Source organism: Equus przewalskii, chromosome 2, assembly GCF_037783145.1.
Source record: "Equus przewalskii isolate Varuska chromosome 2, EquPr2, whole genome shotgun sequence".
NCBI lineage: Eukaryota > Metazoa > Chordata > Mammalia > Perissodactyla > Equidae > Equus > Equus przewalskii.
The window spans coordinates 82,899,882-82,925,883 of record NC_091832.1 but is presented as its reverse complement, the minus strand read 5'-3'; the positions used below and the strand labels follow the sequence as shown (position 1 = coordinate 82,925,883).

Below are 26,002 nucleotides of genomic sequence, written 5' to 3'. Positions count from 1 at the left end.
CTTAATGAACAAAAAAGAGTTGATAAACAACATATCATGAAAAAAATAATGTACATGTTCTCATACATTTTAACTTTCACACTTGATTTGTTAGCCCACAAATGAGAAAAAATTAAAAAAATATTGATTAGAGTTGAATTGAACCTATAATTCATTTTAAATGGACTGCATACCTGAAAGTTTCCAAATTGATGTTTAAATTTAGTTTCTCCTTATTTAGTAGATAAAATGCTATTTTTTTCCTTTAGTAAAAGAAATTAACAGCAATTTTTTCAAACTGAAGAAGAAAAAATAATCTATAATCCTTCTAGACAGATCCAGTATATATTGTGTGGTTTTAGATATTATAAAACTGTCATTTCAAATGCATTAAAAGGAAGAAAAATCATGGATTACAAACCAATACATAATAGATATATCTATCTCAATCTAATACAGTGGAGAGAATAATTGGGTTTGAGTCTTATCTACTCAACTTAGTGGTCACATGCCCTTAAATTAATTTAATTTTCTGACCCTTACTCACCTCAATTGCCCCTTCTAAAACACAGAGTTGTTGTGAGGCTAATATGAGATAATACAGAATTCTATATGCACATAACATATTACTGTTATTATTATCAGTAACATGACCCCTGATAAAAATCCTAAATTACAGACTCAACTTGCCTGATTCTTAAAGCCAACATGTCATTCACTGAATTATGCCCATTCATAAAAGCATTTAACATAATTCCAAGGGCATTTAACAAAATTTACTTTTAAAAATAAATATGTCCACAAAAATATTTGAGACTTAATAATTCCTACTAAAACACTATCAGATTTAATACAAATTTATTATTTTTTATTAGCAATGACAGTATAGCTTAACATGCCTCACTTTATGATGAATACTCTCAATATTTTATAGTTCTCTCCTGCTTTCAACACATTTTTTCACTTCCATATTTGGACTGGACATCTTCACTGAGCCTTGTGCTGTTCCAGGCCCCTATCTTCAAGGAAATTGTAATTTGGGAAGAGATAATGGGTGTCAATAAAGCAAACAACAGGTAAGCTGTGACTGCTAGAGGAGAAGACATAAATAAAATGCCCACCTTAAATCCTTTCTGGAACAAGTTGTAAAATACATACATAAATATATACATATTGCTATACGTATGTTAGAGAACAGTTAATATCAGTGTATGAACACATTAATGAATAGTCTACCTTTTTAACTGAACAAAAATATCATAAGATCACCAGTCAAAAAACAAATCATAGCTGATGTGTGCACATTTTTATACTTTAGGAAGATAGATAGAAGCATTTTCTAAGTGCCTTAAAAGATTTTTTTCTGCCCAGTATATAAGCAGCATAGAAGAAAAACTTTAAGTGTTTCAAGCAATTTTTGTCAAAGAAAAAAATGGTTCCTTGTAGATGTAAAACAACAAAGTTCAATGCTAAAAATATTAGGACATGGGTACATCATTTTAACCTGTTGATACATGAAGAAGAAAAAGGTTAAAGAGATGGGGTTAAATTAACAAATCTACAAGTTATGTACAAAAACAAAGATGAACAGATATATAGTTCAGTTAGAGTGTGAGTGTTTTACACTAAAAGAGAGGTGAGAGCTTGAGCTCACTCTAATGTTGATGTGAGTATGAAAGAGAAAGACTGACGGAAAAAGAGACTAGCAAAAATAAATGAATGAAAGGAGGAGGAGGAGGGGAGGGACAGGAAGAAGAAGAGAAGAAGAAAGAGGAAGAAGAGGGAGAGGAAGGAAAGAAGGAAGAGAGAGAGAGTACATATGCCAGAAATGTGCAAAAGATGTATGGAAAAGGATAATATTTTAATTTTACTTTCTTTTAGCATTTTAAAAACTCTGATTTATTTAAAAATATTTTGGAAAACAGAAAGAATAAATGATGAAAATATTTTTACTAACAAAATAAATCTACCAAATCATCAAAATTTAAGCTTTTCTTTTTCTAATAAATGCGTCAAGAAATATATTTCCAGCAATTATGTTCTATTAACTGTAGCATTCTTATAAATGGTTCTAAAGCTGATTCTATCAGCATCCATGGGGTGTATTATGGAAGAAGTCATGCAGATAGGGAAAAAAAGAAAGCTAACCTATCTTCAGATCACAGACCCCTGGGATTTCTGAGTCAGGAGAAGGCAAGTCAAAGGTCTCATGTTTTACAAATCTCATAAGACACAAATAAAACAATTCCATGATCATCTCCACTTTGTATTATTATTTAACAAAAACAATAGTTTTAAGGGTTAATTTTTCAAGCTAAAACTAATTTTTATAATATTACTGATAGTCACTTATTTTGAAAATATTATTTAGTAATCTCTTTAGAATTTTATTGCATTCTATTTACTTAATTATAAGTATGGAATATGCTGTATTCACCCTGCTAATTTCATAACTTAATACAAAGTTTCCATTCATCACTAATAATACACAATAAATTATAAGACAGGTTTTTAAATTGAATATCCAAGATATGACCAGTGATAAGATGCCCATATGGACTTCTTTTGTAAAGCTATAACAGCAAGAAAAGCTGTCTTAATTGTAAAAATGTGGAAAATTGAATCATTAATAACTTTTGGTCAGGAAATGACCTTCAGCTATCAGTTCTCTTGTGGACAGAAAAGCTCTTCCTAAACTAGGAGATCTTAGTAGTCCCCACTGCATGTGGAGCACATACCCATTTGGGTTTTGCTCTGCCCTTCTGACTGGGATGGCCATAACCTCTCCTCTATCTCCTCAAACAATCTCTATTTTTTCCAGGTTCTTTCACCGACTCCACCTTTCCTGACAAGTGAGGCTGCAGCAGAGTAAGAGAGAAGAATCAGACAGGCAACGAGATAACACAGGGTCTCAGTGGGTACAGAGAACTTGAATTTTGTCCGCAGTTATATGAGCAGTCATTGGAGGGATCTTAGCCCGGAATATGATCTGGTTTACAATATAAAAGATTATTCTTGCAGCTGTATGGAGAAAACACAACGTGGGGAACAGCTGAAGTGAAAAATGCGGCCACTTGGGCTAGGGCCCTGGTGCTGGATGTGGTGATAACTGGTCAGATTCTGGATATAGACTGAGGGTTAAAAAGATGGGCAGTGGGGGGCTGGCCCCGTGGCCGAGCAGTTAAGTTCGCGCGCTCCGCTGCAGGCAGCCCAATGTTTCGTTGGTTCGAATCCTGGGCGCGGACATGGCACTGCTCATCAAACCACGCTGAGGCAGCGTCCCACATGCCACAACTAGAAGGACCGACAATGAAGAATATACAACTATGTATCGGGGGGCTTTGGGGAGAAAAAGGAAAAAATAAAATCTTAAAAAAAAAAAGATGGGCAGTGGGGAGGGTGTGCCAGGGAGGAATCAAAGCTTCGAAGCCTTCTAAAGGCCTGAGCAAACTGGGTGAATGATGTTTTCTTTTACTGAAATGGTAAACAATGGGGGAAGAACAGAACTTTTCTTTGGGGTGGAAAGGAGGGTAAGGGAGAAGACAGAGTTTGATATTGGACATGCTCAGTTTAAAATGCCCAAGAACACATATCTAGCTCAAAGGGAACTAGATGTATCTATAAATCTAGAATTCAGAAGAGAGGGCCATGGATCAATTAATTGTGTCAATAATGCTAACAGATCAAGTACCATGAGAACTGAAAATATGCATTTGACAACATGGAAGTTATTCATCAATGACTGACAAGACTGGTCTCAATACACTGGTGGAGAAGAAAGCTTGATTTGAGTGGGCTCAGGAAGTAACTGGAGCTGAGGAAGTGGAGAATAAAAGAATAGACAACTCTTTGAGGAGTTCAAGACATGTATTGCCTATTATTCCTTCTTACCCTATATGCCTATGACACTTTTCTGAAGCTTAGGCTTGAATTTTCAACTAGTAGGTGATAGTATCCTGGTTAGTATCCAGTGATGCATATGATAGATCCCTGTAAATTTGTTGTCTCTTCTTCCTAAATCTCAGCCTTTAGACCTATTTCCTACTGCCCCCATTCTAAAATAATGAACCTAGGTGACATTTAAGACTCCTACCACTCTCCAATCCTGACTATTAATCATCTCTGTAGGTGAGAAGGAAAAGAGTTTAAACTGAAGCAAGTCAGACTGTACTTAACCATTAGACTGAATTTATTGACACTAAGGGTACCTGAAATGAGCAGGTTGCCTCAAGAAAGGGGGGAAAACCAGTGACAATGAACTGCCTAGAAAAGCCTAGATATTTGCCTAATATTTTGATGTGACTGCCTTGTGAAATTCATTCAAGATTTATTGAGTTTGTAATTTGTTCTACAAAATTTGGTGATAATGGTTCAGGTTGAAGACATCTAATTTTGCACCTCAGTGTCTAACCTTAAGTGAATTTTTAAGACTTGAAACACAGAATCTGCTGGTGATTTAAAAATAATATTTATCACAGTGATGGTTCTCCAACCTACATTAGTACTTTCTATTTCAGTCCTTAAGACTACTTATTACTGTACTTATTACTGCTACTATTTGTTAGTTCATATTTAGATTAAGTACCACATCAGAGACATCATTGTGCTAGAGGACAAAGGTATTTTTTCCATAAGCAGAAGCTAGCCCTTGGTGTAATTCCAAAACAATGCCCTAAGTCTGCACTGCCCAATATAGTAGCCACTAGCCACAATGGGCTACTGAATAGTTGAAATGTGGCTAGTCTGAACAGAGATGTGCTGTAAATATAAACTACACATCAGATCTAAAGATTTAGTATGAAGAAAGAATGTAAAATGTGTAATTAATTTTATACTGATTACATGTTGAAATAATATTTTGGATATATAAGTTAAAAATTTTATTAAAATTACTTTCAACAGTTCTTTTGACTTTTAGAATGTGACTACATTTTAAAATAAAAGAAAATTTAAAATTACATATGTGGCTTGAAATTGTTGTTTGCATTATATTTCTATTGGACAGTGGTAAGCTTACTTAGGGAACTGATCAATACTTCTGAACTGTTTATCCAGGCAGAATACAATGCATCATTGAGGGTCAGATTTGAAATGGAACCAACAACGCTGCACAGAAATACAAATGATCACCAAAACTTTAAAATGGTAAGTCATGCTAAAAATGAAAGACTGCTTTAGTAAAATCTAATAAGGTCTCTTTCTTCTCTAAAATAAAAATAATTCATATTTTTACCATTACTTCATAGGAATAACTATTATTTTTCAGTAAAAGTATTCTCTGAGTATTAGTACAATGCAAGAAATAGGCATTCTATGATATTATAGTGACAGTTCCCTGTTAGCAAAAAAAGAGTCAAGTACTAGAAATCTTATTATGTTATTCTAATCTTTTTTCCTGAAAAAAATTAATTAAAACAAATCTTCTCTCTACCTAACATTCCAGTCTTGTAAAGCGCCATGAAAAAATTTTAGAGAATCTATACTATATTAATCAAGCAAGGTATACAGACTTTAGAATCCACTCAATAAAATGATTCCCACCACCCACCCTCATATTTCATATGCCCTCTCTACTATGTAACATTTTCCTTCATATTTCTAGAAGGTCCAACATGATAATAGAAAGATCAGACTATAATTAGTATGATTACATCTGAAATACAATGTTATATTTAAATGAAATGTTTATACTATTATAGTGATTTAAATGTGCTTTCTTACATATTTATTCTTACACATATTATTATAATAATTTGAATGTGCTTTCTAAAGTGTTAAAATGTAACATTTTTAAAGAGGCAGGATCAAAAAAAAGAGGCATGATTAAATCCCTCTTGACATTTAGAAGGACCAATTATAAGGAAGCTCTTTCAACAGCCTATGTAACTATATATTACATACTTTTCAAAGTATTTGAAAGTCACTAAGTCATAGGGCTCAAATTAGCTGTTTATCAACATAGAAAATGGCATAATTTATCAATGTCCTATCTACAATACAAATATTTTGTGGTTAAAAAAAAGAATATACATATTGGTTAGAAGAGTAAGCAGGTTTCAGCAAAGTTGGTCCTGAAGAAAATTTCAGCACCTCTGAACACAATTAAATTATATTTACGAATTAAGCTATATTTCTAACCAGACTCCAATCAACTTGACACTTAGAATTTTAAATTCTTTTATTTTTTTAACTTTTCCCTTAACTTTGTACTCTACCTCCTCATATAGTTGCCTTATTTAACACTGCTAGAAAGCTAGAAATCAAGTAGCACAACAGCAAGAACTGAAATTCTAGTATTTGTCTAGTACTTAGGGCAATTTTATTAAAGTGCTGGGGCATTCAATAGAAAATGAAATGGACTGAAGTCATTACTTGTGAAGAAACAAAAGTAATCAGAAAATAATGAAGAAGAAAGGTAAAGAAGTTCACGCGGGTTTTTTAAATTTATAAGTGTTGTAGCTATTCTGCATGGATTTTCAATTTCTTTACAGATAGTGTATTTTAAGGCAAGTGTTTGGGAAAAAGGAACCAGATATATATTAATTAAAGAATCGTGAGAGGAAAAGGCTGAGATTTAGGAAGAAGAGACAACAAATTTACAGGGATCTATCATATGCATCACTGGTCCAACAAAGCGTTAAGGAGGAATGACTAGTACTAAGAGAGGTAGAGAGGTGAAGATATCCACTATCTCACGATTTTACAGTAGGAAAAAAGAATTTTCAAATTCATGGTTTTGGTTCTTTTACATTTCTAGAACAAAACTTAAGTATAAGATAACTTGTCAAGAGATGCTTAACAAATGAAGGAATTTAGAAATAAAAAAAATTCCTAAGTCTTCAATTTGATGACAAAAAGTCAGGCTTACCAATGTTTTCATGTGCCATATCTCATTAATTCTCAGAGTTAAATAAGTAATTAAATAGCTTTGAGATTAGAAGTGGAATTAAATAACAATTATTAAATTTGTTAACTAATCCAATTTACTGTTATCTAATTATCCATTTCAAAATTATCTACTGGTGATACTTAAAGAATATGATATAAAATTTCACGAGTATTTCAGAATATATTATTTGTGATATCAAAAAATTCTATAGATGTCCTGATATAAAAAATTATTTCTAACATGGTGGAATCTTCTTTGATAAAATATCTTTGATATAAGCAATGTTTACTCTACAGGAAGGAAAAGTATATGAATACATTTTATAGTCTGTAAAGTAGCATACCTAAAAGTAAGATATAATTATTATTATATTGAATTTTTTTAAGGTACTTTATAATAACATAAACATTAGTAAGGTAACTTTTCCTCTTTTGAAGCTCAATATTTCTCATATGGTACTTATCATTTTCTCCCATATAGTATAATTATTTACGTATAAGTCATATTTCTTTATGAGACTGTAGGGAACATCACAACCATGGGCATATCTTGCTATTTTCTCGACACTATGTCATGAAAATAAAATACTGTATTTCTGAGGGTAGAAGCAAAAGTCTAGCAAGGAATGTATTAGCCACTGTGAAAAGCTTTTGATCTTTTACATTAGTGAATACACATACAAAAGGAGAAGAAATCTTATTTCTCCTCAATAATAATGCAATCCTATACCAAGCAGAGTCAGGAATGCATTTAGAACCAGCAGCAGGTAAAAGATGATTACCTTAAAAATAGAGACATGAAATCTTTAAAATAAAATGAAATGAAAAAAAAAATAAAACAAATTAAATTAAAAGGCTGAGATTTTTCTCATATTATTTTTCTGACTAAATTTTATTCATTGAGTTTGAAATTCCATTGAGCATGCTGCCTTACATGCATACTACGATAATTTTCCTTTAGAAAAAGGATTCCAAGGAAAAAGAAGAACCATTCCACAGCTAAAGACAGAGAGAGAGAGGACAGACAGACAAACAGACAGGAAGAAGAGACAGACATATAAGAGAGAGAGAGAAATTCTGTACAGTGGTTCTTGGCCATTTAATTAAGCCTTTGAGGCTTATCTTTAGTAAAAAGGACTGTACTGCAACAGAGAAATTGTCAACATGCATTCAACAAGGAACACCTTGGCAATAATAACTGTAAAAGGAAACACCTGTACCTTAATATCAGACGTATCACGCTGACTGTTTCGCCAAGCTCTGGAAATTGATGAAAAAGTTCGATCTGCATGATCAAATTTCCCTCCTTGCAAATTTAGGAAATAAGTTGTGAAGGGCTCCTAAAAAATAAGTAATTAAAAAAAATCCATATGTTCCTTCATGCATAAAAAATGTGGTTTTTATAAATCTTTATATCTAAATATTTTAATGACCAACAGACATTAGCCAGTAATACATACAAGTCATAGACTAGGACTTATACCTAAATTATTACATTAACATTCTTAAATTATTTTTGTTTCAGAAGAAATATTTCCAAAATTTGGTATTTGCAACATTTTTCAGACTCTCTTCCTTTCCAAGAAGTATTTATTAATAACATTCAGACATAAATTAGATTGCAGTTTCTTCATAGTACAGGGAAATGGTACAATATGTAATTTTCCTATTGTTATGGCTCAATATTTAATTTATGATTAAGAAAAGAAAAACGTTTGGAAGATTTAAAAGCCACCTCTTAGTTAAAGAACACTTAAACACATATTAGTAGATAATTGCTTGAAATTAGCTAAGCACTATAAATTACTTCTAGGATTTATGTCTGCCTGTACCTTTCTAACAAGCTTTAATTAATGATGTGCTGCTAATGCTTTCCCAACGAAATTACTTTCTAGTAGATGAATCACCTTTCAATTTTACAGAAACATTTCATGTTTAACCAATATATTATCAATACAGGGCACCCTTGGTGTAACCTCGAAACATATCTTACCGCATTTGTGGCAAGTGAAGTTTCCAGAACATATGAATATATGTCTGTGTTAATGAAATCTTATTTAGTTCTTATTTTAACAGACAACATTTGAAAATAACCAAATTTACGTTTAGAATCTGGTAAAATACCAACTATTTGAGATGGCAAATTTGAGGGAAAAAATTCATATAATTCCAGGTGAAACCTTTTGAAGGCAATTCTACAGTAATATGTTATACACTACATACCAAATGGGATAAAGGGATACTTATAATTGGAATCTCAATGATTAAAAAAAATTTTAGCATTCAAAAAAGACGCTGATGATTTTTAATCACTGAATATTCCCCACAATATTGAATTTATTTACTCATAGTTTATTATTCAAATTAACTTACTATTCTTAGCAGCCATGCAAGAACAAAACTTGCAGTTGAATAATGAGTACCATAGTGGAACTTTGGAACTTGATCATCTTCCCATGATTCATAACGCTCTGCAAAGAATGCTGCTCTTTTTGGATTCAGAGCTCCTACTGGCTGCAAATGAGGAGGAAAAAAAACAGACAAGAACACATAAATGCAATCATCCTCTCTCTCTCTCTCTCTTCAAATGTTACCCTATTAGCAACTGAGAAAGTGAATTTAAAAATATATATCCTATATAAACTAAAATACAGTGTTACATTCTGAGAGTGGACAGAAAAACAAATTTATTTTTCAATGAAGGCTAAACATACACATATAAAAGGACGGAGAAACCTGTCATTTCTCAATAAGTCTAGTTTTTCTTGAATATAGGTTTTTAGCCCCTAACAAGCATTTTCATAACGACAATGACATGAAGTGAATATTAACTATTTAATATTTTGGAAAGCACCTATAAAATCCTACTCAGTTAATTAGAAGCAACAACCAGAAACAGAATCTTGATGTTAGAGGATTAATTTATAATAAGTTCTGAGAAGAGGATGAAACAAAATTGGGGGGAGTAAGGAGTGCAAGAAGCAGATTATGTGAAAAAGGGATTAAATGTAAAGCTAGAAATTTCTACTAGGATGAGTAAAACCAGAATTTAGAGGATAGAAACATGCCTGCATGAAATATAAAAGATATATAACATAGAAGAATAATAGATTACAAGCTTATACCAGAAAACAATACATTACAGAAGAGGTCCCAAAAGCAGTGTAGCCAAGTGGTAAAGAACCTGGGCTCAATGAGATAATAATAGTACTCAGTCAGAAAGTTGTTCTGGAAAATAAAATGAGTAAGTACACGTAGAGTACTATGAACCATGCCTGACAACATTCACTGAATGTTAACTATTATTTTTAAGATTATCTTTTAGAACTGGGGTAAAGTTTTAATAAAATAATAAGCTATAAAGTCCCCAGCACATTCCTTGGCATAAGATAAGAGTTTAATAAACGTTACGTGATATCATTATTGCTGCTGCTGCTGTTATTCAGGAAATACATGAACTCCATTAAACAGTATGCAGAATTTTGTGTGATTATGCACATAAACAGTTTCTTAAGGAAGATATACACACTATTCTTAAGATTCTCAACGGGGTCTAAGGGTTCAAAGAACATTAAGATAAACTGCTTTAAGTAATAGTCCATTCTCATAAAAAATTCTGATCTCTAGAAAATCTCTATTCCTTATGTAAAATAAAAGTACCTATTCACTGGAAAAAAGACATGATATGTCTTTCTTTAAGGAAAATCTATGAGTTAGCCACTCCTCATTAATAAGATAAAGAAAATATCTGATTATTTGTGGGGTAAATATTAAACTGGAATAAATAAAAATATTGGTTTAAAAATAGATATATTTAGAAACAGTCTGCCAAAAATGAAGCAATGTTAAACCAGTTTTTAAATTGCTTTTCATGTTAATATGCGACTTTAAGCAACATTTGAAATTCATCATTTGACTACCTTTCTTAAAATAATTAACTGTTTTTTCAAAACTGCTGTTTATCTTTGGTACTGTTCTCTTTCAATAGCTTGGTTCTAATCAACATTTTAAGCCATTTTTATACTTTATAAGCAAATTTTTAAAAATCTTTGATACTATTCTAAATATGCATCAAAGTATACTAATTTAAAATGCCATCTTTTAAAGTATTAGTTTCTACACAAAGAATTAAATCTGATTTACTAAATGTATGCCAGTTAAGAAAAGAACTGACTCCAAGAAATCTTCGTTACAGAACCAATTTGGAATGCCTTTAAACGTATTTCAGTTGTTGTCCCTAAAGAATGAGACATGCAAAAGGAAAGAAAGAAGAAACAAAATCATTGGAAGACAAATTATGTGAATTAAAAATAGAATCAATGCTCCTTTTGTACGGTTCTGCAGCATGTTAAGTATCCACTTTATCTGCTCCTATTTTTATTACTTTCCAAATGAGTACACCCCCAAAATCAATAGTTATAGAATCACGTTTCTTGAATATAATGCTAAAACCAATTAGGATTGATTTCACCAGCATCTGAAAAAAAATGACATCGTGCAGAGATCCATATAGGTAGAATCCACAGTATTGATTCTGGCTGTTATTGTTACAGTTCGTTTCTGAAGCCTGCTACAGGACAGCTATCAAGACATACCACATTTATTTGCAAGCGTATAAAAAAGAAGCCCCCAAATAAAAGAAGGTTAAAAAAAAAAAAAAAGACCAGTGGAGCTGTGCAATGACAATGATACACTATCAGCTTACTCAGAGAAGTTACAGTGGGAATACACACATTGAATTATACATTACGCGAAAGCACTGATTTATTGTGGTAATAACATCCACCTCATTAAAAGATTCTGCTTTGCTGCAGTTGGAAGGCTACATATTGTTTACTGCTATAAATTAATGGCAGTGCAAAGAAGACTGTGGAACCGTCCTAACAATAGATCTGTAATGACAGTGCTGTATATCACAGCTTCCTCAGCAGCTTCATAATAAAATGGAGACAATGTATTGAGCTAATACATTCTACCATGCTGGCCCATATTTTTCTGACAACTGCTTTAAAAGATGAGCTGAATCCAACTATGTTATAATGCTGCAAAACATTTAACCAAGCAAGAGTCAGTCATACACCAAAGTGCAACATAGCATTTTTAAAACATTGTCTAAATCAGCATTTCAAGATGTTTATTCATCTCTGCAAAAGAACTAAAAGTAAATGCTGATGGCTCCTCTTACTTATACAGTATATTAAGAGCAACAATTCGAGGGCAATTCAGGAAGATGCCTAGCACTATCATCCTACAGAGAGCTCTTTGTACAATTTAATTGTAAAAGCTTGACAACATTTTTTAAAATCAGCAAATTGATTAAAGGAAGAAGAGCAAAAATACTCGTCATTTAAAATAGTCATAACTTCTTGAAAAAAATCAATAAAAAGTAAATATTGATTAGAGAGGTATAATTCAAGTTCATAACCAGGTAAATATAGAGAGACCTATAATATAGAAAAGTAATTTTAAATACTACAAAAAGCTAACAAATAGAATTATATAAGATTTTTTAAATCTACGAAAATAATAAAAAAACCTTAATCACAACATGAAAAAGTGGTTCAAATAAATAGAATGGTTTAAAAATTAGAGTAACAGGCCTATAGAAGCATTATATTAAAAAAATGAAATAAGAACTTGGATTAAAGTAGGAAAAGACAAATTGAAGAAGAAAGAACACTAAAACTCTTAAAAATGTATAATAACAAAAAATCACTATACTGAGGATATTTTAATCTTCACAAATAGCACAGTTGACAACTGTGGTAGAGTGATAAATATTCTGTTTGAGAAATAGTAATGATACCTTCCAGAACAAGATAGGCAAAACAAAATTTCAAAATCAGATTTTTAAGTGTATTACAATAAAAAATCTTTTTATTGCCTCTCTGAGAAGTAATTATGCTAATTATTAGAGAAACAAACATACTGCATGTAAAGTGCCCAGTTCAGTGCCTGGCACAGTCAGTTGTTAGTAATAATTATTATTATTTTACAGGTTATTTGTTAAGAATATTTAAGACAAAAAGCCCTTAAACAAGCCTGATGAAATTAGTGGAGTCTATTAGGAAAGAATGTAATTAAACATCACAATCCTCCAATGGTACACACAGTACCGTGCATCATCTGTCAGAAGCCTAATAGTATACAGCAATCCCAATAAACTGAATTATCCTACTTCAAGAACATAACAAAAAGCAAAATTACTTTTCAAAAGTCCAAAAGCCCTCCAAATTTTACTATAAAAAGCCTATGAAATGTCAAGAAAGTTACAATCATTTTCTACTACTTTAATGAAAAACAGTTTTGGATTTACAGACCCCTTCAATGGGTCATAACAGACTCTTTCATCTAATCATTAGTAAAAGTTAACTATAAAAAGAAAAGGCTGTTTGAAGTGTTGATACATTCTAAGTTTTTTCTTTCATTTCAAAAATTTTAGGAAATGTTACCTGAAGTTATCTAATTAATATCCCCATCTTACACCTCGCAATTTATAAAACATTATTATGCATTCTCACAATAAATATGTGAGCTAGACATCTCTATCGTAATAATGAAGAAAAGAAGTATCTCAAGTAAGCCAGCTCAAAATCAAGATAAATCCAAGAGACACAAACCTATACTCAAAATTCAGTCTTTGGGCCATTTTATCCATCTAAAATTGCTGTATCATAAATTGTTTGTCCTAATTTCAACAATTTCCAAATTTCTTACATTTCCATTTTTCAAATATGATATTTATTTAACAGGTTGATTTAAAAGGCTAATATATGGACAGTGCTTAGAAGAACTCCTGGCGCAAAGAGAGTACTCAATAAGCAAAGCTGCTATTAATGTTGTAATTATCACCATCACCATAATTCCTTCTTCCTTTTGAGATTTATACATGAACTGCTCCATTTATATCAACCTTTCAGAAGTGAAGTTCCAAACTGCTGGACTATGATTACAGTTACTGAGAGTAAGAAAGTTGTAGGGGGCGGGGAGGCTGGCCTTGTGGCATAGTGGTTAAGTTTGCATGCTCTACTTCAGCTGCCCAGGGATTGTAGGTTCAGATCCCAGCCACAAACCTATACCTCGTTCATCAAGCCATGCTGTGGTGGCATCCCACATACAAAGTAGAGGAAGACTGGCACAGACATTAGCTCCGGATCAATCTTGCTCACCAAAAAAGAAAAGAAAGTTGTAGGGAATTGGCAAGAAATCTCGGAAATTCTACAGAGCAGAAATTTGCTTGAGTTAAAAAACTTCTCTTTTAAAATGCAAGTGTCAAAAGAGGTTTTTTACATCTTTCTGTGAAGGCTTTCTTTGGAAAATCACTAAACTTTAACATCCGGGGATGAGGAGAGGATTAAAGAAAAAGATCATTGTGGAGCATAAGACTCAGAAATAGGGCCATTGGAAATGTTAAAGAATAGTGTATCATAAAGATACATTTTGTGGATATAGAGAGGAGTGGAGAAGAGATGTCAAAAGTGAAAAGGGGCTCAGAAAGAGGCAAAACAGCATGACTACTTTTAAAACCTTGCTTATGATCTTCATGACTGGCTTAAAGCCATCGGCCAACGTCATCTTCATTTAGGATGATTAGGAAATTGGAAACATCCCTTAATTCCATGACTACATATAAAGCCTGTTCTACAGCCTTTAAGAGGTCATGGGCAACAGAGATTATACATTATTTTATTCTTTTCTGAAAGTAGGATAGGCTATAGTTATTGAAAGAGAGTCAGTGCAAAGTGAGGGCTAACAACTAGCCTGGAAAAGATAAGCAGATGGTTGAACTCAATGTTATATGAATTCAATGTTATATGTTATAAAGATGTCAGGTTAAAGGACAGAATATTGTTAATTAAGTGTAGGGTATCTGATATTCATGAAGAGATTAAACAAAAACCTTCAAATTCAGAGGATGAAAGAGGATGGACTGTCAGGAAATATGACATCATAAAAGATGGTCGTTCCTGTTTAAAGAATAATGAGAAGGTTTGGGAAGATTACAGGAAATAACTATGGTCTGTAGATTAAAGGGGCCATTCTATCTGATGACAGTGTTACTATTTATTGGATATAAGACAAGGTTCTAAGAGTCTTATACAAATTGTTTCATTATATTCACAACAACCACTTAAAACACAAACCTATTAGCATTCCCAATTTACAGGTAAAACAATTGAGTCTTGGAGAAGTAAAATGGCTATTAATGGGTGGTTTCTTAGCTAGTGGCAGGGTCAAGATTCAGAGCTAAATCTAACTAAATTGACCAGGAAATCCTAGAATGATTTGACTATGTGGACTGATGAAGATGTTGGTGCTGAATCAGTAAAGCGATTAAAACCCTTTCATGGGAGGTTTAGATTAAATGTCCTTTTGAAAAAATGCTATTTACATTTCTATCCCTATCTATATAACGTGTGTGGATATCACTTTAGCAGAATGCTTTACAAATGGAAAAAAAAAGAATACTTTATTGTGGGGACATTGAAATGGTGCTCGGCAAAAACAGTTTTTTTAAAAAAAAGTGAACCAAAAAGATAAATATTGTCACCAAAGTTTATTACTTTACTTTCCTCAACTTTTACATTGGCATACCCACATCCATGAACCCAAATGAGAATCTTTAATTCTCTGTTACTAAAGGTTTTTAAAGAAGCCAATGAATTTTGCTCTATGCATCTCCACCACTTGCCTTCTTCCCCTACATCCCAGGAGAAGAAAATAAACGAATAGCCTTTCCTATTTAAGCAATGCTGCCACTGCTACACTGAGTGCAGCAACTATTTGGTGTCAGTTGTAGCAGTTCTTTTATCTAAATGACAAGTATAACAAACAGCCTGATCAGCATTTTTACTCAACCATGGCTTTTAGGATATTTCATCATATGCTATACACGGCTGAAATGGTTTGCCACTTATCCTCACACACTCTACATTTTTTTTTTTAAGATTTTATTTTTCCCTTTTTCTCCTCAAAGCCCCCCGGTACATAGTTGTATCTTTTTAGTTGTGGGTCGTTCTAGTTGTGGCATGTGGGACTCTGCCTCAGTGTGGCCTGATGAGCGGTGTTATGTCCGCACCCAGGATCTGAACCGGCGAAACCCTGGGCCGCCGCAGCGGAGCACGTGAACTTAACCGCTCGGCCACGGGGCCAGCCCCACACACTCTACATTTTATTTAATATTGTTAAGAAAAAAATTTGATTGGCACGGTACTGTGGCTTTTAGATGTAACAGATAAGCACTTCTGTTTTCAAGTACCAGAGCAGTTTTTAATCCCTTGAAAACAGCCTGGCAAGTGGTATTAAATACACACTCATTATACTATTCCAATTTAACAAACACATCTTGGGAAAAAGAAAGTATTCCATTTTATGTATTCCATCTCTGTAGAATCTAAATTATTTCAAATGCTCACACTCGTAGATTTAGTAGCAACACCTTCGCAGTTCTATGTTACTCAGCTATGGTTCATATAAGTGATTTTTACTACAGATTTTTATCTGAGTTTGAGAAAGGCACATAAATTGATTAAAACATTCTGATAATACAATTGCCAGCGTTGAGCTAAATGTCTGGAAGAATTCACAAGACAATCTTCACAATCCAAGGCCAACTGAAAAAAATGTTTTAATTATGAAGAAGGTAAACACTGAAGAGGCCCAATGCTGATGTAATAAAACCTATTCATTTGCAGATATAGTCATCTACCCACTTACAGAAACAGTTAAGACCAATTAAAATCATGAGTTCCAGTCCAAGATGGTGACACAGGAGGCTCCTGAACTCACTTCCTCTCATGAACAAACCGAATCTACAGCTACACATGGAACAATTCCCTCTGAAAGAAATCCAGAAACTGGCTGAGTGACTCCTACATATCGGACAAACGAGAAAAATCCACAACATAAGAGGTAGGAAAGGCTGCGACACACTCTCCATAAACTCCATCCCCAACCCAGTGACATACTATAGAGAGGGAACTCACAACTCACAGCTTCTCTCTGAGGAGTGAAGGTTTTGGAGCCAACCTTTAGCACCCCAACGTTTAAGACTCCCACTTGTGAGACCGGCCCCCAAAACATCCAGCTCTGAAGGCCAACGAAGGTTGCATTCAAGAGACCCAAAAGACTACAGCAAAAAAAGAAAGGGGCTTTTTCTCAGGAGGACTCTATCCCCTCAGAGCTCAGCTTAGAGGCAACAAACAGAAATGCCAACGTTGAAAGAGGACTATGTCCATATGTCAAAAGCAGCAGTCTGAGGGTCAGGCTCCTAATTTAAAACACATCTAGGGACCAACTGCAATCTAGCCCTGAGACGAGGGAAGCCAGCAGACATCATCTCCACATTCTCTCCACAGTCCTCTCCAAATCACCAATATCCTCCTGGAAGGAGCTTGACTATATGACTGTCCCCTTGGCTTTTGCTGCTGCCACCCAGAGTGTGCACCCCTTGATACCTGGCTTTGGTGGCCAATGAGACTTGTGTTCACAGTCTGGTCCCACAGGACTGCAGCAAACAGAGAAATACTTTAATAGGCGATAGCTAAGGGCTCAGCACAGAGGAAGCAGAAAGAAATGCCCAGCTCCCAGCTCTTCAATGAAAGAGGTCTACTAGCATACTTTAAAAGATGTTGCCTGAGGGTCTGGCTTCCAGCCTGGATCTACTGCTGACTGAGACCCTCACCTTCGGGACACTGACAGGGTTTGCCACATCTTCAACTTTTGGGAGCCACTAAGAACAAAGAAGACAGCTTGGATACTCACGAAAGTTTGAGAGACAGAATATGATCTGCTGTTACTGGGGACAGGCACTTACACCTGTGAGTGAATACCATCCATTTCCCCTAATCTTTCTCTTATATGAATCAAAACTCCCAAGCTGATGGGGGAGAAGTACTAAACTTTTTCATCCCAGGGTTCAGGCAAATATCAGTTACACAAGAGGGAAGGGTAGACGTGGAACCAATCTACCTCTGGAAGAGGGATAGGAAACCCTATTACCTCCAGGACCAAGGCAAAGATCTACTGATTCTGGGGTAGGACAAAAGCAAAATGCTTTTGTCTCTTTCACCCAAGAGAAAGGACAAAAAAATATCTTTGGATCAGGATTTTGCACTGACACAAAGGAGAGATCTGCTACTTTCAGAGGAGGGACAAGAAAATCTCTCATGTCTAAGACCTGCCACTCACAAGACAGAGTTTGGAAACCATACAGGTTACAGGCAAAAACAATGAGAAGACTCCCTGCCGAGGACCAATCAAACACGGTCTGCTTGAGACTGAGCATGGATCAGGAGAACCGAGGAGGTGCCCTACCCCTACCACAAGCCTGACAGTGAGTAACAAGCAATAGCAATGCACTTCTGGCAAAAGGCAAAAGAGTAGAGAGAAAAACTCCTCTATGGCACAGTTATAAAGGGTCTGCTGGAGAGAGGACAGGAACAGTAGGAAAACATCTCTGGCACCCCAGGGCCCACCCTAAGGACAAATTTGAATAAAGGAATTTGAAGTCTGTGCTACACTGAAGGCAACAACGACAACAACAAACCCAACTGAGCTTATCTACTGACTAGACTGACTGAACTCCCCACATAAAGTGTGACATAAGAGGAAGTACCCATATTTCTGGTCATAAAACATTATTCACATCCAAGTCTCTACTGGCATTCAATCAAATATTAAAAGACACTTAAAATACTAAGAAAAAAATATAAACCATTGTGAAGAGACAAAGCAATCAAAAGAATCAGTCTCAGAGATAATGCAGATGTTAGAACTATCAGACAGGTTATTTAAAATAACTGTAACGGATATACTAAAAGATCTAGTGAAAAAGGTGGAAAACTTACATAAACAGGTGGGGAATTTCAGCAGAGCTGGGAACTATAAAAAAAGAATTAAATATAAATGCTAGAAATAAAAAATATTAGAAGTGAAGAATTCTTTTGATGAGCTTATGAGCAGAATGGACACAGCTAAGGAAAGAATACGTAAATTTGAAAGTAGGTTAACAGAAATTATCCAAAACGAAAAAGATGAAGAAGTGAAAAAACAAAGAAGATTTAACAATCAAGAGCTATGGGACAAGATCAAAGTCTGATACAGGGGTAACTGGAGTCACAGAAAGAGAAGAGAGACAAAAGAGAAAAGGAACTATCTCCAAAATTATATTTCCAAAATTAATACAAGGCAAAACTACAGAGTCAAGAAACTCTGAAAACTCAAAGCAGGAAAACAAAACAAACAAATGAACAAGAGAGAGCATCGTCAGAGTGCTGAAAACCAAAGATAAAGAAAAAAATCTTAAAGATAGCCAGAGAAAAAAGGAAACATTATTACCTAGAAAGAAGAAGTTTTCATCAGTAACTATGCCAACCAGAAGACAGCAGAAAAGCATCTTTAAAGTACTGAACAAAAAAAACTTAATCTAGAATTCTATATCCAGTGAAAATATTGTTTAAAAAAAGTCAAACAAATACTTTTTCAGATTAAAATAAAATTGAAAGAATTAACTGCCTCAATAAAATGCACCTCAAGAAATACTAAAGGAAGTTTTTAGACAGAAGGAACATGATGCCACATTGAAATATAATCTATACAAAGAAATAAAGAGTATTAGACATGGTAACACTCAGGGTAAACATAAAAAATGTTTTTTATTGCTTTAAAAGACGGTTGTCTAAAGCAAAAATAGTAACTGCATTGAGTTTAAAACATATTTAGGAGTAAAACTTATGAGAACAATAACTCAAGAGGATGGAATAGAGGGAATACGAGTATACTACTGTAAGGTTTGAAAACTACAGACAAAGTGATGTATTATTTGAAAATAGATTGTCCTAAGTTAAAAATGTATATGTCAAACCATAAAGAAACCACTAAATTTTTTAAAAAGAAGTATAAATCATAAGCCATAGTGATGATAAAATGGAATCACAAAAATATTCTCTTAATCTAAAAGAAGGCAGATAAAAGGAGACTAGGTACAAAGAACTGATGAGAGAAATAGACAGCAAGAAGGTACAATTAAACTGACTATATCAAAAATTATATTAAATATAAATGGTCTCAACATCCCAATTAAAATGCAGAGATTATGAGATTGGCTATAAAAGCAAGACTTTATTATATGTTGTCCACAAAAAAGAAATTATACATATAAAGCCACAGATAGGTTTTTAAAAACTGCAAGTAATAATCAAAATACATTTATGTGCTGCATAATGACATTTCGGTCAGTGATGGACGACATGTACAACAGTGGTCCCATAAGATTAGTACCATATAGCCTAGATGTGTAGTAGGCCACACCATCTAGGTTTGTGTAAGTACACTCTATGATGTTCACACAACAACGAAACCGCCTAATGATGTATTTCTCAGAACATAGACCCATCGTTAATTGAGGCATGACTGTAATGCTGTTGTGGCTATATTAATGTTAGAAAAGGTAGACTTCATAACATGGAATATTACCAGGTATAAAGAGGGACATTACATAATAAATGGATTCATTTATCAAGAAAACATAACAATCTGAAATGTGTATGCACTGTATTAGTTTTCTAGGGCTCCTGTAACAAAGTACCACAAACAGTATAGCTTAAAACAATAGAAATTCATTGCCTCACAGTTCTGGAGGTTAGAAGTGCAAAACCAAGGTGGTGGCAGAGCCATGCTCCGTTTGAAGCCTCTAGGGGAGGATCCTTCCTTGCCTCTTCCATTCTGGTAGCCCTAGGTGTTCCTTGGCTTGTGGCAATATAACTCCAATTTCTGTCTCCATCATCACATGGTATTCTCTCCTTTGATATCTGTCTTAATATGGTGTTTTTATCTTCTTATAAGGACGCCAGTTATATTAGATTTAGGCCCACACTAATGACTTCATTTTAACTTGATTACATTTGCAAAGGGCCTATTTACAAATAAGTTCATGTACACATGTACCAGGGGTTAGGACTTCAAGACATCTTTTTTGGGAGACGCAATTCAACTCATAATGTGTACCCAAAATCAAATGTTGAAACTACATAAAACAAAACTGATAGAAATGAAAAAAGATACAGACAAATCTAAATTATAGTTGGAGACCTCGACACTCCTCTCTCAGTAATCATTAGAACAAGTAGACGGAAAATCAGTTAAGGATATAGAAGATATGAACAACACTATCAACTAATTTTACCTAATTGACATGAATAGAACACTTTATCTAATAACAGAAGAATATGTATTCTTTTCAAGTGCACATGGAGCATTAACCAATATAACCCATGTTCTGGGGCAATAAGCCAAATTTCAACTAATTTAAAAGAACTGACATCACACAAAGTATGTTCTCCAATCACAATGGAATTAAATTAGAAATTAAGAGAGAGAGACATCTGACAAATCCTCAAATCTGTGGAAATTAAACAACACTCTTCTAAATAATCCATGAGTCAAAGAGAAAGTCAAAAGGAAAACTAGAAAATATTTTGCACGGGATAAAAATGAAAACGCAATATATAAAAATTTGCTGGATCTTGCAAAATCAGTGCTTTGAGAAAAAATTGTACCATTAAATGCTTATATTAGAAAGAAAAAGAAGGCTCAAATCAATAGTTTAAAGCTTTAAAGCTTCCACTTAAGATACTAAAAAAGAAGAGAAATTAAATCCAAATCAAGTAGAAAGAAAAACAGGAAAGAAAGCAAAGATCATTGCAAACAAAAACAGAAAAAGCAACAGAAAAACAAATAAACTCTAGAGCCAGGCTGATCCCAGGAAAAAACAAAAAGGAAAGAAACGAATTGCCAATATTAAGAATGAAAGAAGAGACAACTTAGATGAAAGAAACAAATTCTATGAAAAAGTCAGACTACCAAATCTCATTCAAGAACAAAGAGATAACATGAATAGCCCTATATCTATTAGTGAAAATTAACTCAAAGTTTTAAAAAACCTTCCCAGAAATAAAACTCCTGGCCCAAATGGTTTCACTGATGAATTCCACCAAAAATTTAAGGATGAAATAATAATATTCCTACGCCATCTTTTCCAGGAAATAGAAGAAGAGGGAATAACTTCAAAACTCATTTTGTCATGCTAGCATTAGCCTGATGCCAAAACTAGACAAAGATAATATAGACCAATATCTTTTGTGAACATTAATGCAAAAATTCTTAAGAAAGTATTAGCACATCAAATCTAGCCTTTTATTAAAAGAATAATACATCATGATCAAGTATGGCTTATCCCAGGAATGAGACAATCCAAAATCAACCAGCATAAAATTCACCAAACTGACAGACTAAAAAAGAAAAACCATACGAATATCTTCAGAATAAGCATTTGATAAAATTCAACATCCAGGGGCTGGCCCCGTGGCCGAGTGGTTAAGTTCGCGCGCTCCGCTGCAGGCGGCCCAGTGTTTCGTTAGTTCGAATCCTGGGCGCGGACATGGCACTTCTCCTCAGACCACGCTGAGGCAGCGTCCCACATGCCACAACTAGAAGAACCCACAACGAAGAATACACAACTATGTACTGGGGGGCTTTGGGGAGAAAAATGAAAAAAAAATAAAATCTTTAAAAAAAGAAAAATTCAACATCCAACTACGACGAAAACACTCAACAAACTAGGAATAGAAGGGAACTCCCTCAACCTAACAAAGGGCATCTCTGAAAAATGGATAGCTACTATCATGGTGAAAGACAAAATGCTTTTCCCCTAAGACCAAAGACAAGGCACTCTCAGCACTTCCAGTCAACAGCGTATAATGCAAGCATTCATTCAGAGATGATATATTCACTTATGTAGAAATTCCCCAAAAATCTACAAAAAGGCTATGAATAACTGAATCTAGCAAGGTTGCAAAATACAAGGTCAATATACAAAATTCAGTTGTATTTCTAAATAATAGCAGTGAACAACTGGAACTGAAAATTTTATAATGATAAAAAATGTGAAATTTTGAAGGATAAATTAACAAAATATGTATAAGAATTATATACTAAAAGCTGCAAAACACTAGAGAGAGATTAAAGAAGACAAAAAATGGAAGATAAACCATATTTGTGATTGGAAGATTCAATATTGCTAATATATCATTTTTAGCAAAGTAGTCTACCACGTAAATGTAATCCCAACCAAAATCTCTGCAGAATTAACAAGCTGATTCCCAAATTCATGCAGGAAAAGCAAAGAATTGCCAAAACAATTTTGAAAAAAGAACAATATAGTTGGATGATTCACAAGAGCTGATTTTATGACTTATTATAAAGTTACAGTAACCAGGACAGTGTGGTATCGAAACAAGGATAGATATACTGATTGATTGAACAGAACAGTCTAGAAGCAGATGCTCACACACACGGTTAATTTAATTCCAATGAAGATTCCAAGACAATTCATGAGAAAGATAATCTTTTCAACAAATGGTGTTGGAAGAACTGGACATCCATTTGCAAAACATGAACCTCAACCCTTATCTTGCACCTATGATGCATTCTCAATAAAAACTAAGTAGCATCAGCAGCTGCAATATAAGAGTATAATAATAATATGTTTGACACCACTTGTTTTTAGAAAAGCCAAATCACTGTTGGATAATAAGCATACAGTGAACTAAATAATGTAAATCAGCAGCTTTTAACTCTTCCGGTAGATAGTCTCTCATATATAATACATGTGTAAGTGAATCACAGACTTCTTGCAATAAACCCACAGTCCCCTTCAAGTGACCAGTCTATTGGTTGAGAACAACTGTCACATCTTCATCTTCCTTCCCATAAATAAGACCACTGTGATTTACATTTTTAACAGAGTTATCTTCATACTCTGTTCTTCCTGTTTTTTGTACTATAAATGTCTGAGCCTAAATGTAAGACTTCAAATTTTTCTTTGTATTTCACTCAAATATTTCATGTGACTATTTCATTCTGCCAAAATGATTCAAAATTGTGTATTTTAATTACTGTAAAGCAGTGTGATCAATCTGTAATATTAGTGAAATTGTTGAACAAATCAGGGCCTAGGAAAGAATCCTAGAAAGATGCCCTAAAGAGGGGAACACCTCAAGTTTGTCAAGAGCATTAAACAATAGGGTTGTAAATGATCTGAACAACTCTGAGTGCTACAAACGTATTTTAATCGCCTCCTCTATATTTCAAAATCATTTGCTGAGATATGTCACACTAAATCTATAACTTCCCCAATTTATTAAACTGATAAAAGTTTATATTTTTAAAGTAAATAAGTTAATATAGTTTAACAGGATATAGTTCTCAGTAACACTGTATTGATTTTCTTTTCTTCCTACATTTAACAAAATGTAATTATTTAATTGTCTATTCTAGCTTTCATATTGGGGCAATGATAACTTATCGTTTTTGTTTTCAGAATTTACCCTTCTTCCATTTCTGAAACCTTAGTTTACATTACAAATCGTGAACTCACATTAAAAAAAAAATTCCAGGGACTGGTCCGGTGGCATAGTGGTTAAGTTCATGTGCCCCACTTTAGCAGCCCAGGGTTCACAGGTTTGGGTCCAGGTGCGAACCTACACATGGCTTCCACCAGGCCATGCTGTGGCAGCATCCCACATATAGAATGGAGGAAGATTGGCACAGATGTTAGCTCAGGGCCAATCTTCCTTAACAAATAAATAAATAAATAAACACTTCCTTTTCTGAAAGTGGGACTGTGTAAAATTAAGTCACATGGAAATGTTTCTGATTAAACTATTCCTCTGCAAACAGTTCATATATAACATACAGTCAATTATAAAACTGTTTAAAAGTAGAGACTATTTCATTCACTTTTGTTTCTGGCACAGTCCTCAGAATAATGTCTACAAAAGGTGCCCAGCAAATATTTAATAATCGATTATTTGAATAAACACATTTATTCAATATAAACAGTGTAGGCGTTTATGTTGAATAAATGTGCTTATTCTAATAAACTTTGAGAATAAAGAATTGGACAGGAATGTGGACATGTGACTAAAACATAAGTTATTATATTACCCACTATAAAAAGCATACTACATATTGAAATAAAATAAGTTTTGTTATCACAGGAAAATATTAGAAAGAACAGTTGACACATACAAGAATATAAAGAAAGCTACAAATGTATGCAGGCTTTTAAAATGTCTTCCTACTACATTTACTCTCTATAAAAAGAAAAAAATACCCCAGCCTGAAATCGGAAGTATAGTACCAGTACTTATCCAACTTAAGAAAAATTTCTAGGTGTTTTGAAAACAGTTTTTATGTAAATTCATGGTAAGTATATGTTCCCTACTCTAAATTTACCCAAGTTAGTACACCCAGCACCAAACTAAGGAAATAGGAAGTATTATGGGATAAGACTGGTAATACTACGTAAATAAAACAATTCATTTATAAATAATAAATGGTCACTCCACACCACCTTAATTTAGGATGATTAGGGAATAAATACTTAACTCTGAGAAGGATTACTGACTGGCAGTGTGTTGCTGGTATACGTCAGGATTATTCATCACCCTGACAGTAATATTAACCACAATCCATTTCAGTTACTTCAGTTTATCATTTTCTGACTAATGTTAAAAAACAATGTCATTGAAGGCTGCTTAAATTAAGTGTAGGGTTAACCCCTGTTAGACTCATTTAAAAACTTCTACTGGCAGGTAACTTCTAGTAGAAAACCAAATCTGGTATACAGAGTGCTATTACTTAATAAATGTAAAAATTTTAAAATAGTCACACAAAACAGATTGTTTTCCTAATTTAAAAGCAAAACTTTAGCAAATCCTCTAAATGCACCACAACATATCTTTCTCTCTCTCTCTCTACATATATATACACATATATATATTTATACTATATATAGGTATGTTCATGCTTTGCTAAACTTAATATTAAATTCTGGGGAAAGAGTTGCATGGCCATAATGTAAACTAAACACATATTGAACAAGGACTAATTTAAAGCGTAAAAAGGTCAGTGTACCTATGAAAAATCCTCTTCAGTATTACATAAATACTATATAATATTACATATAAATAATAATATATGGAAAGCAGTTTGCTATATAGGACCTCCCAAATTAAGTAATTTGCTAAAGGTCCCTTACTAATAAATGGAGGCAGACTGACACAAGTGTATC

The 26,002-nt window shown here is 33.7% G+C and overlaps 1 protein-coding gene across 5 annotated transcripts in view; it reads right to left on the bottom strand.

Moving 5' to 3' along the window:
* LRBA (LPS responsive beige-like anchor protein) overlaps positions 1-26,002 on the bottom strand; it is a 706,265-nt gene that overhangs the window by 152,728 nt on the left and 527,535 nt on the right. For all 5 annotated transcript variants that reach the window (XM_070611607.1, XM_070611606.1, XM_070611608.1 and 2 more), the window contains exons 45-46: positions 9,241-9,381; positions 8,088-8,207 (exon numbers count right to left, since the gene is read on the bottom strand). In XM_070611607.1, the coding sequence (XP_070467708.1) occupies positions 8,088-8,207; positions 9,241-9,381 (261 nt within the window). The remainder of the gene's footprint in view (positions 1-8,087; positions 8,208-9,240; positions 9,382-26,002) is intronic.